Genomic DNA, 19,234 nt, shown 5'->3' with positions numbered 1-19,234 from the left:
AGCTTTAAGCGTGTTGTTCGTGGAAGAGAGCGTGTGTTGTCTTTCTAACGGTTTCCTGATTTTCTCCCTACAGTGTTTTGGAGTAGAACTGGGGTTTTCATGTCCTGTAGTCAAGGTGGGTTATGATGATCATGACTGTGTGAATACATGTGCAGGCATGTATACAGTATTTGAATATGTGTGTGTGTGTGTGTGTGTGTGTGCGCACACGTGCGTGTCTGTGTGCATGTCTGCGTCTGCGTCCGTAATAACTCCTCTTTATGTCTTTTTAGAGAGGATGACACCATGGACGTTCAGTAGCAAACAAGTGAAGAAGGGGAGGAAGAAAGGGAGGAGAACTTCAGAAAAAAAGAACAGAGCAAGAAGGAAATAGGAAGAATCTGATGGGTAGATGTGATGCCACTGGGAAAAGTATACCTAATGGAAATCAACAGAATCACCTCATCACGTTTTCAGCTCTTTAGAAGAGTTGGTTCTCTTGCAGATGTTGAATTTGTTATTTAATGATATACATGCAGGACAGGGGAAGAGTGGAGGGTGTAGATTGATGGTAGTACCGCTGTAAACCCATGGACACACGCACAATCCATGTACGGTGACTATAGTACTGTACTGCATGTTCATTGTTCACACAACTAAAGACCTCTCCACCCTTCTTTGATGGGAAAGATAGGTATGGGCTCAAATCCCACAAAAGCTGCCCTGATCTACTCAGCTCAAGTTTATTTGTGCAGTAGTAGCCCTTAACCATTATAATTCTGAGGTGAACACAGCGTTCCACAATGAAACCCGTTGTGACAATCAAATGAACAACATTAAACGTCCATAAAGTGATAGTGACAAATTGTACACAATATTAGTAGTATATTGATACATATTGATGGATATAAAAGGTCAAGAAGGATCGCAAGACAATTGCTATAAAGTATGGTGCTGTCTGACACAGATCAGCTGAGGACAGACAACCATAGCCAAAAGTGGGAGGTGACCCGCAGGACTGTCAATGTTGGTGAAGTCCGCAGGCTAACTGGGTAGGCGATCCATAGTTCTCAATTCTGTTGAATTTGAATAATATGTTTTATGAAGAATGGATCTGACTTTGTTTCTGAAAATACAATAAAATCTGTAAAATGATTCTACTTTGCAACTACAATTTCTTCTGTATCTCTGCCTAATGCAGGATGAAAACAGTTTACTGGCAGCATTTGTTGTTGCCATCTAGTGGTACAGTAGGCTACAATGAGAGATGTTTCACAGATTTACACTGAAGGGACAGCAGCTGGATGTGAATGTAATTTGAGCTCTCAGGAGTTTTGCTACAATATTGGCTTAATAAGAAAATGGCACCGATCAGGCTTACATATAAGCTTATGCAAGCTGGCTATAGAGCACCGAAGTCCTGACGTCACTCGTTCATCCCCAGGTTTGCGGAAGTAATTTCTCTATGGAGAATAACATTGGGTCATCTTAGAATCGTCTCATATAAGAATTGTGGTCCAAAAATAAACACCGCGTGTCGGCGTTATTGTCAGGGAGGAGGTTCTGTATAGTTTATGATAGTCAGTCACTTATATTTGATACAGTCTGTTTCTGGCGAAAATGTAACTAATTTGGCGGAAGTAACATTAGCGTTTTCTCACCGTCAGTTGATTCTTCATATCCATAAGAGTCAACCCGCCGTGGTCATTTGTTTATTTTTGGAACACAGTTCTTATTTGACGCGATATTAAATACGTCTATGGGATTCAGAACGGGGGTGGAAAACTACGAACCAGGTAGACAAACAAAGGATGTGTAAATGACGTCAGACTTCGGCGGTCTATAGCAGTGGTGGAAAGTAATTAAGCATGACGTATTTCCAATTTTCAATACTTTTACTTCTACTCGACTACTTCTCAGAGGCAAATATTGTACTTTTTACTCACTGCTAACTTTAGTTACAAGTTACTTTGCAGATTTTGATTAGGCTATTATTACAAAACATACATTAACTACTAGCTACATATACTTCGGCTATTTGAAAATAGTCGATCTACAAGCAATGTCCAGTAGATCGGCTATTTTCAAAAGATTTGAATACATTTTGAAAACTTGAAATGGGACATTTTTGAATAATGAGTCATTTTACTTTTGGTACTTTAAGTCAATTTGATGCCAATACATTTACATTTACACAAAAAAATGTAGTACTTTTTCCACCACTGGCTATAGAGAGAAAACTTCAGCAGAACTTCAGCAGAATTTCACATTATCTTCCCTGACAATCCACATCAGAAAAATGCATAATGAGCAAGCATCAAAATATAAAATTCACAGTGAATTGACAACTGCACATGCAGCCTAAAAACACCTGATCAGGCTCCACAATATGCATATATCAGATCAGGCTTAACGATATTAAGAGGTGATGAATTATTCTGTCTGACTTGATCACAGACAATGGAGCTCCCATCTAAAAGTTAATAGTAAAGGTACTGTCACTGCTATGCATTCAGTGTGCTGTTTTTAGAGACATTATTGAAAGTGACCTGGCTTGTAAAGGTTTTGTATTATTTTAGGCAAGGCAAAGCTAGTTTATTTATAGCACATTTCATGCAAAGGGGCAATTCAAAGTGCTTTACTTAATGCATTAAAAAAAGAGGAAGAAGGCATTTTTTAAAGAAATAAAGAAGAAATTAAAACAAAAATAAATAAAATATATGGTCAAAGTGAAATTATATTATCATTATTTTCTACCTATTCTCATACTATCAGCCATAAACTCCTACCGCTTGAACATCAACACAGGAACTCTTAGCAAAAATGATTTTATTCTAGGCCTCTGTTAGTCAATATAGACATGACTATATGAACACTGAAATGGATCATTTGAGTTATCTTGCCTATAACAGTGTTTCTCAACCTTTTCAGGCCACAACCTCCCAAAAAAATCATATTTGAACCCCCCCCCCCCCCCCCCCCGATACCACAGATACATATTGTGAAAATAGACGATCTACAAGCAATGCGAGGCGTTGGGAGCTTGTAGATCGGCTATTTTCACAATTTTTGCCTCTTTCTAGCCACAATGTCCTGGGTTTGATACACCAACTCTCTATCCTTCACTGTTCTACACTGCTACATCCTCACTGTTCATTTGTATGTCAACTCTCTCAGAGTTACATTAAGCCTCAGGGTTTATGCTGTGATACTCTTACAGGCATTAAAATAAGAGAAATCTCTGTGCCCGGACACATCCTGCTAAGTATATCTGTTGTGAAAAGATCCACAGTCAAACCCATATATAGTCGAGCGCACATCTCCGCCAGGCCGGGTAGAACTCCATAACTGGACAAGACTGGTGTCATCAACATGACATCAGTAATTGGACCAATATAAGTGGCAGAACACACAATTTAACTGTATTCAACAACACTTGAGGAGGCTGCTTTTATTCACCATCGTCTGTTTGTGAAATGTTGAGGTGGACCGTATGTCAGAAAGGAGGACCAAAACATTGGTCTAATCATGCTGCTGTTCCCGTGGAACTCAAGATTTACATCTTTGGAATTAACAGTAACTACATGAATTACAGTAATCCGATCGAAGTCCATATCTTCAATATAGTGTCTTTACGCTGGAGCAAGTTGCCTCCAGTGACGACTGGAAGAGGAGAATGTCCCCTTGAGGTTCCCTCCATGCGCTACGGACACACAGCTGTACTGGTAGAAGATACTATTTACATCTGGGGAGGGGTGCATTTGATGTCGACACCCACAGGTGGTTCAAACCCAGGGTTTCTGGGACTGTTCCAGAGGTAAAGCGGGAACACTCAGCCTGTGTCTTGGGGAAGGTCATGTATATCTATGGAGGAAATGTATACACTAATGTATACACTAATGTATACACTAATGACATCTACAAGTTGGACACCACCACAATGGTCTGGGCTTGAATTAACACCAGAGGAACTCCACCACCTGTTTTATCACATCACTCTGCCACCATCCTCGGGACAAAGATGTTTGTATTTGGGGACTATGGGGGGGTCGTCTGCAACAACTTCACAGTGTTTGACACAGAGACCAACTGCTGGCTGAACACACCCTCTGCACAGCCTATCCCAAAAGGACGCTTTGGTCATTCAGCCTTTGCCTACAATGGAGAGCTGTACATATATGGTGGCTACAACGGGAAACAATTCATTGATCTGTGGAAATTCAACCCAGTGACCTTCACCTGGAAGAAGGTTCAACTCAAAAGAAACGGCCCTTCTCAGAGGTATAGGATGTGCTGTTGCATGGTGGGAGATCGTATCATCCTCTTTGGAGGATACTACATCACATCCTACACACCCACCGATGGTCTGTACATCTTAGATTTAAGTCCAACGCTGAAGACACTATGCAAGCTAGCAGTTATTCACTACGGTGTGGAGCAGTCAGATCTCCCACATGACATCAGGTGGGAACTGGCAGCCATGACTAAAAACCACTAGAAAGGTTCACATGCTCAGTGGAGCGCACATCTCTGCCAGGAAGTGTGACCAGTCTGGAGTGTGACCAGTCTGGAGTGTGACCAGTCTGGAGTTTGACTCTGCGACCGACAAACAAGGATGTCTTGTCAAAATAGACTGTTGTGTATTTTCCCTTACAGTCAGATGTGCACTATTATCCCACTGGTTCTCAACATGGGGACCAGCTGGGTCCAAATGGACTGAGATTGCACAAATGGAACCAAATGGGCCCTCAAAGTTAAATGAACACTGAGGATTGTACAGTATAGATGGGGTTCCAGTATAGTTTAGTTCAGTGATTCTCAATCTTTTCAATTCCAGGGACCCCTAGTTTGATACTGCATGCATTAGGCCACGGACCCCCCCCCCCCCCCCTTTGCTTTTTACCACTTTTCTTTCCCCCAATCTGTGTGTTGTCACTGCTGTTGTATCCTACTGACTCACCTGCCAGTGAGGAGCCCCTACCGGGAGGACATAGAGCCTCCATCCTACTCCTCCCGCTCAACACTCCCTGCTGACAGGTTCCATCCCAGCCTGTAGGAATGCATACAGTGACACATATCACCCTCCCTGCCCGGCTTCCCTTCCCCGAACACGGGCCAATTGTGTTTGTATTGAGCTCGACAAAACCGGATGCACCGCGGTGGATTCGAACCCCTAGACGCCATGACGGTGGGCACCACCCGAGCGCCGTACGGACCCCCGTTGTTTTGTTCTTTCTTTTTTTCTGGGACCCTAATCCAGTGGTTCTCAACCTGTGGGTAGGGGGTCCCCACATGATTTTGGGGGGGGGGGTCCCCAGATGACAGTGAAGTGACAAGTAACTTTTAAGATCTTTTTAATACTTAAAACAATCAAAAAAAGAAGAAAATAAAAAGACCATTACCGAATCAAAAGTAATCAACAAACTATACTATAAAAACTGGTCAAACATTGGCCAAATTGTATTCAAATAATATAAGAAAGAGGCAAACATTTTGAAAATAGCCAAGCTTGTAGATCGGCTATTTTCACAATATTTGTCTGTGGAAAGTGCTTGTCAGGGTGGGGGGTCCCCAGTTCAAATGTGATCATTTTGTCAAAAATCACACCCAGGTTGAGGGCTGCATGTGTAACATTTCTCTATTTTTGTTTTTTTGTTTTTAGAACATCTATTTCTATTTATTTATTTTTAGATCTGAATAGATTTTTGAATTCATCATCTTATTGTCTGCGCCAGGCCGAAAGGCATGGCGAGAGAGTATGTTTTGCACCCTGACCGTCCGTCCGTCAGTGTGTGTGTGTGTGTGTGTGTGTGTGTGTGTGTGTGTGTGTGTGTGTGTGTGTGTGTGTGTGTGTGTGTGTGTGTGTGTGTGTGGGTGTGTGTGTGTGTGTGTGTGTGTGTGTGTGTGTGTGTGTCCGTCCGTCTGTGACCAGCTAATCTGCGTTGGCTTGATCGCACCGAAACTGTGCACACACACTCCCTGGATGCCAATTCAGAACCTCTGCCCCAGATTTTTCACATGGGCCTGTTATAGTGCCACGAGGAGGCCGCTGTTTGCAAAACAAATTTGTTGACAGTACTCCTACAGATTTTGTCCAAAGTCACAAAAATAAGTACACAGTATCTCTATAGTCATTAAACAAAACGGGTTTTTCAGATTTTTCATATTCCATCCTGATTGGCTAAGAATGGCTTCCAATGTTTGCAGGAGTGCTCCGCTTTGAACAAAATGCCTCATGAACACAGCATGCAATTTCCGTGAAATTTTGATGCAGCAATGGTCTTTTTTCATTTAATGTTTTCCCCTTATATTAAAAAGGTCTTAAAAGTCCACCCCCAAAAAAATCGACCCACAGGTTGAGAACCACTGTGACTGGCCTATAACATACATGAAGGTATGCCTAGATGGAGGCTATGTAGTGTAGAGTGGTGATGGGGTGTGTCGTGTGCGTGTGCGTGTGCGTGTGCGTGTGTGTGTGTGTGTGTGTGTGTGAGACTCACTCATATGGTCTTATAGCATAACAGACCATGGAATGCATGCAAAACTCAAATCTAATATATAATATAATATAAGAAAGTCCCCTGCTGGTTGCATTAGCAATTTACCAGTTTATGAGGAGAGCACGAACGCAGCAAGAGGAAAGGTGACTTTCTCCCCCTTTTGGTCAGCTCCGTTCCGTGAGCAGAAATTGGACTTCCGGTTTTCGAGCTAGCAGAAATAAGGTTTCCGGTTGCCTTCAAAATAAGATCTACATTTTTTTAATATTTTTTAAAAGACACAAATCTATTTTAAAAATACATTTATGATGTATGCCTTTTAAATGGCTCATACTAAAACACTTCCAAGTGGCAAGTTTAAAAAAAGGACACAATTGTATATAAAAAATATACGCTCTATTTTCGCTTGATATCTTCGATAGACAGAAAATAAAATACAAATAAATAAACCAAATGAAAATATAAACTGGATAGATCATAGAAAACTTTTAATTACAAGAATCCATTGATTACTGACAGAGTTCTGCCTAAGTGAAATGTCAACTCTCTTCATGAGCTGCCGAGCGGTCCGTGCGTCATGGCACACTGGTCTAGCTGGCGACCTAGCTGGCAGGCGACGTGCGTCGGGACCTAAGGTCGCTATAAGGTCGCTGAGGTCGCGACTTTAGCGACCTAGGTGGCTAAGGTCGAGACTTGGACGTCGTGAGTCGTGACTAGCTATGCTGGGTCACGACTGGCGAGGTGCGTCGGGACTTTAGCGACCTAGGTCGCAACCTCCGTTGAGGTCGTGACTAAGGAAACGACTAGCGACTAAGGAACCGACTATCACGACCTAGGCGACTTCAGTCACAACCTGAGTCGAGTCGGTGGCGGATTTCGCTGTCTCTCCTGTAGTCACCTAGATGACTTAGGCAGAAAGTGATTGTTTATTACTCCTTTCCTGAAAACCTTAAAGATATGACTTCGCCAATTATGCTATGCGGCTAACATTATGTTGTTGTTATGTTGAGACATGCACTAAGCACCGTCTCCTGTCCAGTGTCCAATTTGTATAGGCTATGCACTGAAAACGGCCCTTTTCTGACCCCTGACCTCACTGGACGGCCCGCCACTTTTTTCTACACCTTAGTGCCGCTTAGCGGAGAGTGTGGCGGTGTAGAGGGGGTCTCCCCGAACGCGTGCGTACCTCAGACGTTCCGGCACTAAGCACCGTCTCCTGTCCAGTGTCCAATTTGTATAGGCTATGCACTGAAAACGGCCCTTTTCTGACCCCTGACCTCACTGGACGGCCCGCCACTTTTTTCTACACCTTAGTGCCGCTTAGCGGAGAGTGTGGCGGTGTAGAGGGGGTCTCCCCGAACGCGTGCGTACCTCAGACGTTCCGGCACTAAGCACCGTCTCCTGTCCAGTGTCCAATTTGTATAGGCTATGCACTGAAAACGGCCCTTTTCTGACCCCTGACCTCACTGGACGGCCCGCCACTTTTTTCTACACCTTAGTGCCGCTTAGCGGAGAGTGTGGCGGTGTAGAGGGGGTCTCCCCGAACGCGTGCGTACCTCAGAAGTTCCGGCACTAAGCACCGTCTCCTGTCCAGTGTCCAATTTGTATAGGCTATGCACTGAAAACGGCCCTTTTCTGACCCCTGACCTCACTGGACGGCCCGCCACTTTTTTCTACACCTTAGTGCCGCTTAGCGGAGAGTGTGGCGGTGTAGAGGGGGTCTCCCCGAACGCGTGCGTACCTCAGACGTTCCGGCACTAAGCACCGTCTCCTGTCCAGTGTCCAATTTGTATAGGCTATGCACTGAAAACGGCCCTTTTCTGACCCCTGACCTCACTGGACGGCCCGCCACTTTTTTCTACACCTTAGTGCCGCTTAGCGGAGAGTGTGGCGGTGTAGAGGGGGTCTTCCCGAACGCGTGCGTACCTCAGAAGTTCCGGCACTAAGCACCGTCTCCTGTCCAGTGTCCAATTTGTATAGGCTATAGATGGGTTTCCTGTTTGTAAACATAGAGGATGATGCGCGCGCAGTGGCGGGATGAGCCTGTAGAGGGCGCTATTACCCGCAGCATCTCTGGCCACTGTACATTCAGAAAATAAATGGTCTTCACCAGGTTTAATGAAAGTAGATTAAATGATGCAGTTTGTAATATCTTCTTTACTCAATAAAAATGATTTGTCGAAAGTTGGATCTGTTTGTATATAATAGCAGCATTATGCCTATTATGCCTATAATAGCAGCATTATGCCTATCTAAATCCCGAAAATAACGAGAGAGTGAATGGCGCTTCCGGTTCGTTCTCCCCCGCGCATGCGCAGATCGCGCACTCTGCTCTGTGATGACGTCGCGCGGAAACCCATCTATGCACTGAAAACGGCCCTTTTCTGACCCCTGACCTCACTGGACGGCCCGCCACTTTTTTCTACACCTTAGTGCCGCTTAGCGGAGAGTGTGGCGGTGTAGAGGGGGTCTCCCCGAACGCGTGCGTACCTCAGAAGTTCCGGCACTAAGCACCGTCTCCTGTCCAGTGTCCAATTTGTATAGGCTATGCACTCCTTTGAACAGCATATATCCATTTAGATAAATTATTAATGTTTTAAATCCGTTTTTGTTACACAGAAACATAATATGTGTTATATAGCTTCGTTTAAATGCTTAATTTATAGTTTTAATGTGCAAATGAACCGTTTTTCAATGGTTTTCAATGGTTTCTTTTTACTCTAGAGGGTACTCTTATTCTGAAGAGATCGTCAACCGGAAGTCTTATTTCTGCTCCGTTATTTCTGCTCACGGAACACAGATCTTTTGGTCCAGTAGGGGGGGGGGGAGGAAGCATTTCCTTTTTACATGTCCACTCAGCTCCGTTCCGGTAGCAAATATAACACATCCGGTTTCTGAGCTAGCAAATATAAGGTTTCCGGTTGCCTTCAAAGTAAGAGCATCGCATTTAATGTTTTATGAAAGACATACATGCATTTCGAAAAAGACATTTATACAGTGGTGGAAAGTAACTAAGTACATGTAATCAATTACTGTACTATGCATTTTGAAAAATACACGTATACAGTGGTGGAAAGTAACTAAGTACTACTCCACTACATTTCAGAGGCAGATATTATACTAGTTACTTGTTACTTTGTATATTTTTGATTATAATTACAAGACCACTTCAGCCCTATTTAAACTTTGGAAATTTGAAAATAGCCGATCTACAAGCAAAAGATTTTTATATTTATACAAGACCACTTCAGCCCTATTTAAACTTTGGCAATTTGAAAATAGCCGATCTACAAGCAAATATTTGTATATTTAATTACATTTTGATACCAGTACTTTTACTTAATTACATTTAGAATTCAGGACTTTTACTTTTGCAGAGTATTTCTACATTGCAGTATTGATACTTTTACTTAAGTAAAACATTTTAGTACTTTTTCCACCACTGCATTGATGGATGTATTTATAAGAATTAGCCTACGCCCTAACAGGTCGTTATTGAAATTGGCCTTTGATCCACATTCAATGGGCACTTAGCACATTTTCCATACACCCATGTTTAACCACTGTGATTAGACTGTAAACAGGTTTCAGATTTAAATTGGAATGCCAAAGATGGCAATCCCCTTTCTATAAATAATAATAGTAGCTTGTACAGGTGTAACATGTGGGGGGTTTATAAACATATTTAACAATACAATACAGTGTGTGTGTGTGTGTGTGTGTGTGTGTGTGTGTGTGTGTGTGTGTGTGTGTGTGTGTGTGTGTGTGTGTGTGTGTGTGTGTGTGTGTGTGTGTGTGTGTGTGTGTGTGTGTTTGTCATGGCATGGTGTTTTTTCCCCTCAATTTCTTTAGAGCACAAAGCCCAAATACCATTGAATATAATATATATGTATATATATATATATACGTATACGTATATGTATATGTATATGTATATGTATATGTATATGTATATGTGTGTGTGTGTGTGTGTGTGTGTGTGTGTGTGTGTGTGTGTGTGTGTGTGTGTGTGTGTGTGTGTGTGTGTGTGTGTGTGTCAATGCAACAACTACAGTTGTTAAAAAACAGTTTTGTCTGAATCCAGCCACTGTAGTCCACACACTAAACCTATATTTTCTACAGAGGTTGTGAATATTTGATTGTTAGGTTAGTGCATCAATGATCTTGTTGTACAGTATGTTAAAATGTTTTGTTGAAATGTATATACAAAAAATCTGTTATTTCTAATTATGCTGCCGGTATCGTGTCTGTGATTATAATGAGCAGGGGATTTGAGCAGGTCACAGCTGATTAGAAGGTTGTAAAGTAAGGGTTTTTTTTAGGCAAACTTTGCAGCATTGGGTAAAGAGTAAATAATATATATATATATATATGTGTGTGTGTGTGTGTGTGTGTGTGTGTGTGTGTGTGTGTGTGTGTGTGTGTGTGTGTGTGTGTGTGTGTGTGTGTGTGTGTGCGCGTGTGTGCGTGCGTGTGTGTGTAAAAAATTAAGCACATTAAAATGGAAATGGTCATTTTCACTAAATGTCACTACATTTCAAAGTAAAAATGTTAAATTATAAAGAAAAACATTACTTAGTGATGTGGTATTAGTAATTAGGGCACATATATATGTTTCTTAAAACAAAAGATGACTAATATATTTCAAGTGTGTGTATGTATATATATATATATATATATATATATATATATATATATATATATATATATATATATATATATATATATATATATATATAGGCCTACACTGCTCAAAAAAATAAAGGGAACACTTTGATCCCTTAATTCCTTTGAGCAGTTTTTGTTAGCAGTATGTACTGTACAGTTCATGAAAACATTTCTTTGAGCAGTGTATAAGTGTGTGTGTGTGTGTGTGTGTGTGTGTGTGTGTGTGTGTGTGTGTGTGTGTGTGTGTGTGTGTGTGTGTGTGTGTGTGTATGTGTGTGTGTGTGTGTGTGTGTGTGTGTGGAAGAAGGCCCTTCTGAATGGAATGGAATGTCTTTGTCTCCACTGATTAACGAGCCATAATCAAATCCAGAATAAATTAGCAGGTGCTTCAGGAGATGATCAGGGAGCCATAAGCTCTTGCTTTCGAGTGTTGAAAGAAAAAAAAATGCATTTATTTGTCCCAACACTTTTGTAAGCCAACAGTTACAGAGTTTTTGGTGTGATGACATCAGTGTCCTCCCAGATGTACCACGAGCATCACGCAATTGGTGGAACTACGAGTTGGTGATATTGCCCGTCAACGCAAATAAGTCCCATTGGGGAGCCATCGCGGTAGATTTCACCAAAAAGACAGTGAATGGTGATGTTATAGTATTAGATGTTGTGATAATGGATTCACTACGTGTGCATGAGCAAGACCTGGTTAAGGCATTTTTTCCACTGCAAAGGTACTTAGCATTACAGTACTTTGCATTGTATGGTAGAGGTATGGGTATTACATTTAGATATGAGTGTTATCACAGTTGTCCCAATTTCATAGAACAAACTGACGGCAGCAGCTGTGGTATTTTCACTTGTTTGTTTTCCAAAGCTGTTCTGTTTGATGTGAGCCTCAACACTTTCAAAAGCCACCGTGAAAAGCGAGATTGTGTTATGCATGAGTTGTCAGGCAAAAAGATATTTATCTGAGTACAAAGTTAAAGCATGTACTGTGATTTACTGTATCTTGGACAAACTACCTAAAAGGCTCTGTTGTGTCTGTTGTAGGAGAACGTCACAAATGGAGGATGCGAGGGACCAGAACTGACATGTTCCCAAGACACCAGGAGGGAACGTCATTTTGGTCTTCCTTTTTTTCCTTTAGGTTTTGATTTAATCAAATGTTTTCTTCTTTTTTTCTTTTGTCTTTGTGCTTACTGTGATCATCTAAAAACAAACATTAGAGCACAGGACTATGCAATGTTTGGACTGAGCTGGTTCTGCTTTATATACGTACATCTATCTATTGATCAATTTGTGTGTGTGTGTGTGTACAATGTTTGCACTTTAAGTTTGCTGTGTTGCACTTTTGAGTGATGTTTGCACTTCAGTATATTGCATGTTATACTTTTTTATACATTTGAGTGATGTTTGCACGTTGGTACATTGCATGTTGTACCCGTTTATTATACATTTGAGTGATCTTTGCACTTAGGTACGTTGCACGCAGTACCATTTTATACTTTTGAGTGTGGTTTGCACTTCCTAGAACTTCCACATTTTTACAGTTTTGCATGATGATTGTGTTTGAATAATGTTTGCTGTTATTAACACACACACATATAGTAAATTGATCAAATCTGTGACTACTAAACTACTAAAGTAGCCTCTCAGTCCACCTTAAGACAATTGGCAATATATATTTATATATATTTTATTTATAGATAAATTGTACACTGTTTTATTAGTAAAGAGTAATTAAAAGGTCTTTTTTTAAACTTTCAAAGCCTGTCTGTATTCTTTTATGGTGTGGGGTTGTGTGGCCACTTGTATACACTATTGGGTTAGGGTATGGCCACTTGTATACACTATTGTCTGAAAAGGGCCCTTTTCTGACCCTTGACCTCACTGGACGGCCCGCCACTTTTTTTTACACCTTAGTGCCGCTTAGCGGAGAGTGTGGCTGTGTAGAGGGGGTCTCCCCGAACGCGTGCGTACCTCAGAAGTTCCGGCACTAAGCACAGTCTCCTGTCCAGTGTCCAATTTGTATAGGCTATGCACTGAAAAGGGCCCTTTTCTGACCCTTGACCTCACTGGACGGCCCGCCACTTTTTTTTACACCTTAGTGCCGCTTAGCGGAGAGTGTGGCTGTGTAGAGGGGGTCTCCCCGAACGCGTGCGTACCTCAGAAGTTCCGGCACTAAGCACCGTCTCCTGTCCAGTGTCCAATTTGTATAGGCTATGCACTGAAAAGGGCCCTTTTCTGACCCTTGACCTCACTGGACGGCCCGCCACTTTTTTTTACACCTTAGTGCCGCTTAGCGGAGAGTGTGGCTGTGTAGAGGGGGTCTCCCCGAACGCGTGCGTACCTCAGAAGTTCCGGCACTAAGCACCGTCTCCTGTCCAGTGTCCAATTTGTATAGGCTATGCACTGAAAAGGGCCCTTTTCTGACCCTTGACCTCACTGGACGGCCCGCCACTTTTTTTTACACCTTAGTGCCGCTTAGCGGAGAGTGTGGCTGTGTAGAGGGGGTCTCCCCGAACGCGTGCGTACCTCAGAAGTTCCGGCACTAAGCACCGTCTCCTGTCCAGTGTCCAATTTGTATAGGCTATGCACTGAAAAGGGCCCTTTTCTGACCCTTGACCTCACTGGACGGCCCGCCACTTTTTTTTACACCTTAGTGCCGCTTAGCGGAGAGTGTGGCTGTGTAGAGGGGGTCTCCCCGAACGCGTGCGTACCTCAGAAGTTCCGGCACTAAGCACCGTCTCCTGTCCAGTGTCCAATTTGTATAGGCTATGCACTGAAAAGGGCCCTTTTCTGACCCTTGACCTCACTGGACGGCCCGGCACTTTTTTTTACACCTTAGTGCCGCTTAGCGGAGAGTGTGGCTGTGTAGAGGGGGTCTCCCCGAACGCGTGCGTACCTCAGAAGTTCCGGCACTAAGCACCGTCTCCTGTCCAGTGTCCAATTTGTATAGGCTATGCACTGAAAAGGGCCCTTTTCTGACCCTTGACCTCACTGGACGGCCCGCCACTTTTTTTTACACCTTAGTGCCGCTTAGCGGAGAGTGTGGCTGTGTAGAGGGGGTCTCCCCGAACGCGTGCGTACCTCAGAAGTTCCGGCACTAAGCACCGTCTCCTGTCCAGTGTCCAATTTGTATAGGCTATGCACTGAAAAGGGCCCTTTTCTGACCCTTGACCTCACTGGACGGCCCGCCACTTTTTTTTACACCTTAGTGCCGCTTAGCGGAGAGTGTGGCTGTGTAGAGGGGGTCTCCCCGAACGCGTGCGTACCTCAGAAGTTCCGGCACTAAGCACCGTCTCCTGTCCAGTGTCCAATTTGTATAGGCTATGCACTGAAAAGGGCCCTTTTCTGACCCTTGACCTCACTGGACGGCCCGCCACTTTTTTTTACACCTTAGTGCCGCTTAGCGGAGAGTGTGGCTGTGTAGAGGGGGTCTCCCCGAACGCGTGCGTACCTCAGAAGTTCCGGCACTAAGCACCGTCTCCTGTCCAGTGTCCAATTTGTATAGGCTATGCACTGAAAAGGGCCCTTTTCTGACCCTTGACCTCACTGGACGGCCCGCCACTTTTTTTTTACACCTTAGTGCCGCTTAGCGGAGAGTGTGGCTGTGTAGAGGGGGTCTCCCCGAACGCGTGCGTACCTCAGAAGTTCCGGCACTAAGCACCGTCTCCTGTCCAGTGTCCAATTTGTATAGGCTATGCACTGAAAAGGGCCCTTTTCTGACCCTTGACCTCACTGGACGGCCCGCCACTTTTTTTTTACACCTTAGTGCCGCTTAGCGGAGAGTGTGGCTGTGTAGAGGGGGTCTCCCCGAACGCGTGCGTACCTCAGAAGTTCCGGCACTAAGCACCGTCTCCTGTCCAGTGTCCAATTTGTATAGGCTATGCACTGAAAAGGGCCCTTTTCTGACCCTTGACCTCACTGGACGGCCCGCCACTTTTTTTTACACCTTAGTGCCGCTTAGCGGAGAGTGTGGCTGTGTAGAGGGGGTCTCCCCGAACGCGTGCGTACCTCAGAAGTTCCGGCACTAAGCACCGTCTCCTGTCCAGTGTCCAATTTGTATAGGCTATGCACTGAAAAGGGCCCTTTTCTGACCCTTGACCTCACTGGACGGCCCGCCACTTTTTTTTACACCTTAGTGCCGCTTAGCGGAGAGTGTGGCTGTGTAGAGGGGGTCTCCCCGAACGCGTGCGTACCTCAGAAGTTCCGGCACTAAGCACCGTCTCCTGTCCAGTGTCCAATTTGTATAGGCTATGCACTGAAAAGGGCCCTTTTCTGACCCTTGACCTCACTGGACGGCCCGCCACTTTTTTTTTACACCTTAGTGCCGCTTAGCGGAGAGTGTGGCTGTGTAGAGGGGGTCTCCCCGAACGCGTGCGTACCTCAGAAGTTCCGGCACTAAGCACCGTCTCCTGTCCAGTGTCCAATTTGTATAGGCTATGCACTGAAAAGGGCCCTTTTCTGACCCTTGACCTCACTGGACGGCCCGCCACTTTTTTTTACACCTTAGTGCCGCTTAGCGGAGAGTGTGGCTGTGTAGAGGGGGTCTCCCCGAACGCGTGCGTACCTCAGAAGTTCCGGCACTAAGCACCGTCTCCTGTCCAGTGTCCAATTTGTATAGGCTATGCACTGAAAAGGGCCCTTTTCTGACCCTTGACCTCACTGGACGGCCCGCCACTTTTTTTTACACCTTAGTGCCGCTTAGCGGAGAGTGTGGCTGTGTAGAGGGGGTCTCCCCGAACGCGTGCGTACCTCAGAAGTTCCGGCACTAAGCACCGTCTCCTGTCCAGTGTCCAATTTGTATAGGCTATGCACTCCTTTGAACAGCATCTATCAATTTAGATAAATAATTAATGTTTTAAATCCGTTTTTGTTACACAGAAACATAATATGTGATATATAGCTTCGTTTAAATGCTTAATTTATAGTTTTAATGTGCAAATGAACCGTTTTTCAATGGTTTTCAATGGTTTCTTTTTACTCTAGAGGGTACTCTTATTCTGAAGAGATCGTCCACCGGAAGTCTTATATTTGCTCCGCTATATTTGCTGACTGAACACTGCTTGTCCACTCAAGGCTGTGCAAAGCAAGCAACAATCGTCTAAAAGGAAGTATCGTGGGACACTGCGTTAATGTTTCAAAATCAGCAAAGTGGGAATTCAAAAACAGTTTTTTTTAAAGATGTTGGGAAGTTGACGGGATTCTTCCTGGCATCAAGGGCAGGCTGGGCAGCAGACTAACGGGAAACGGGAATAATAATGCTACCATCATTATTATTTCCAAAGGAAAAATAAAGAAACCCATGTAGCAGCTCCTGCCGGGGCGCTAACTTGCAACCAAACAGCGATTCGTGCAAAACTACCCAAGTAATTGGACTGAAACGCGTGCAGTGCAGCAACGTGAAAGTCCATTTCATTCCAGTAGTTTAGTAGTCAGTCGACTGGAGGGTTATTATGTCCCTGCAGTGGTGTAAAGTAACTAAGTACAAGTACTGTACTTATGGAGAAGTAAAGTAAAAGTACTGAAAATTGGAGATACTAGTATTAAGTAAAAAATACCTCAAAATTGTACATAAGTAATTTTGAGGAATTATTATTTTACTGCATTTCCGATTTTTAGTACTTCTACTATACATCTTATCTCAGAGGCAAATATTGCACTCTACTATCATTTGAAAACTTTAGTTACTTTGTAGGTTTTAATTATTATTACAATAGGCTACATTAACCACTTCAGCCACATACATTTAGGCCATTTGAAATCTGTGATGCATTGTGAGCTTGTAGATCTGCTATTTTCAAAAGGTTTTTGTACATTTGAAAACTTGTGAAATGGGACATGTCACATTCTGCAAAATGAGTAGGCTACTTTCTACTTTTGATACTTTAAGTGCATTTTGATATCAATACTTTCGTACTTTTGCTCAAGTAAATGTTGAATTCCGGACTTCTTAGTATTTCTACATTGCAGTATTGTAGTTACTACTTACTTTGTTGTAGATTAGAATTATACATACATTAACCACTTCATGCAGCCCTATTAAAACTTTGGCTATTTGAAAATAGCCGGGGGGAAAAATGCTATTTTCAAAATATTTGTATACATTTGAAAACGTATGGGTCATTCTGCATATGAGTACTTTAACTTTTAGTACTTAACTATATTTTGACACCATAATACTTACGTATTTTTTTTAATACCGGACTTTTACTTGTAATGGAGTATTTCTACATTGCAGTACTTTTACTCAAGTAAAAAAAATTGAGTACTTTTTCCACCACTGGAAATACGGGTGCAGACAGACAGACAGACGGACAGACAGACAGAGGCTATCCAGGCAAAGGCGAACATTTGGTGTCTGGTGTTTCTCTCGGGGAAAAGTGGACTTTGTTTTGGATTTAGCAGCATTTATATTATTAATATTTAGGCTACTCGCCGGGTAAAACATCAGCTCTGCCTGTTGTGTTGTGTTGTGTGAGGAGAGTGTTATGTACGGTCACCTCTGCTCTCTGTCAGCAGGACGATTCTTTTTTATCGCATCACACAGCTGCAACGACGGGGTTCGAACCGTGCAAGAGAGCTACTGGATACATTAGTAACCACCACGTTTATTAAGTCACCAGAACGACGCATCAAAGAGACCGATTTTGGACAGAATTGATACAAGAGGTTCACTATCTTCACAGATAGGAGAGCTGGACGGCGTTGTGGGGGTAAAATGCTGCTTTTGGGTGAAGCCTGACGAAACCAAAGGGAACCCCAATGAGTGGCACACAGTCTACACTCACGGACAGGTAAAATAGCTCTTTTAAAGCTCTTTTTGCTTCAGTTCGGACTCCTTAATACGGGCTTTCATGCTGCTAAACTACAGTGGATTCCTGGTTTTGCTCCTGATTCTTATCATTCCCCCCCCCCCTCCACATCCACCCAAGTTTTCCAAACTTATGAGAAAGTTCGACATGCTTTGGTGGTCCACCGCACGTACTAATATATTATTATTATTATAGCCTAATAGTCGATGGACAGAGACGTGTCTGTTGTTTCACGTTAACACATGTAAAGTTTGGTAATAACCTGGCTCTTTAATGTTGTTTGTAAACGTTAAGAGGTTATGTTGTAGTTTACTACTGTGGGAAAAGGTTTCCTCTCTGGAGGAAGCAGGCTGGTGGGTGGGTGGGGGCTCCATTGTGATTAGGTTTACCAGTCTGAGCCAGCAGGGGGCAGAGTCAGAGTCATTAGTGTACTTGTGTGTTTTCCTTGAATGAATGCTAATGTTCCCTAATTGTGACTAATGATATTGGGGGGGGGGGGGGTGACTTGTGCATTTGCAATGGTAAGTCTGAGGTGGAATATATATATATATATATATATATATATATATATATATATATATATATTATTAGCAGTGGTGGAAAGAGGCAAATATTGTACTTTTACTCCACTACAATTATTTTAAAGTTTAGTTGCTTTATAGATTTTGATCATTATTACAAAACCTACATTACCCACTTCGGCCATTACAAGCTCACAAAGCTCAGCATTGTGAGCTTGTAGAACTGCTATTTTCAAAAGATTTTTAAACATTTGAAAACTTGTGAAATGGGACATTCTGCATAATGAGTACTTTCTACTTTTGGTACTTTAAGTACATTTTGATACTAATACTTTTGTACTTTTACTCAAGTAAATTGAATTCCTGACTTTTTACTTAAGTAAAACATTTTGTGTGTGTGTGTGTGTGTGTGTGTGTGTGTGTGTGTGTGTGTGTGTGTGTGTGTGTGTGTGTGTGTGTGTGTGTGTGTGTGTGTGTGTGTGTGTGTGTGTGTGTGTGTGTGTGTGTGTGTGTGTGTGTGTGTGTGTGTGTGTGTGTGTGTGTGTGTGTGTGTGTGTGTGTGTGTGTCAAGTATGGGTCAAAATCCTCAAGAGGCCATTTCTTATAGATTGTATTGTAAATAAACATTGGTGAGCTACTAAGATGACATACATAAACGTACATAGCCAGTAGCACTGATGAATGCAGAATAATGTTGGAAATCACAGGTGTAGCCTATGTTTGAGGAGGGAAGATTCACATTGAAAGCCAGAGA

At 42.9% G+C, this 19,234-nt stretch overlaps 2 protein-coding genes across 5 annotated transcripts in view; one reads left to right on the top strand and one right to left on the bottom strand.

Moving 5' to 3' along the window:
- rabep1 (rabaptin, RAB GTPase binding effector protein 1) overlaps positions 1 to 19,234 on the bottom strand; it is a 332,504-nt gene that overhangs the window by 124,005 nt on the left and 189,265 nt on the right. The window lies entirely within an intron of this gene.
- arhgef12b (Rho guanine nucleotide exchange factor (GEF) 12b) overlaps positions 17,476 to 19,234 on the top strand; it is a 69,363-nt gene continuing 67,604 nt past the window's right edge. For all 4 annotated transcript variants that reach the window (XM_080435383.1, XM_080435381.1, XM_080435382.1 and 1 more), the window contains exon 1: positions 17,476 to 17,941. In XM_080435383.1, the coding sequence (XP_080291509.1) occupies positions 17,910 to 17,941 (32 nt within the window). In that variant the 5' untranslated portion in view covers positions 17,476 to 17,909. The remainder of the gene's footprint in view (positions 17,942 to 19,234) is intronic.

This window comes from Gymnoscopelus braueri, assembly GCF_963280865.1.
Source record: "Gymnoscopelus braueri genome assembly, chromosome: 8".
NCBI lineage: Eukaryota > Metazoa > Chordata > Actinopteri > Myctophiformes > Myctophidae > Gymnoscopelus > Gymnoscopelus braueri.
This window is presented reverse-complemented; position numbering and strand designations above follow the sequence as displayed.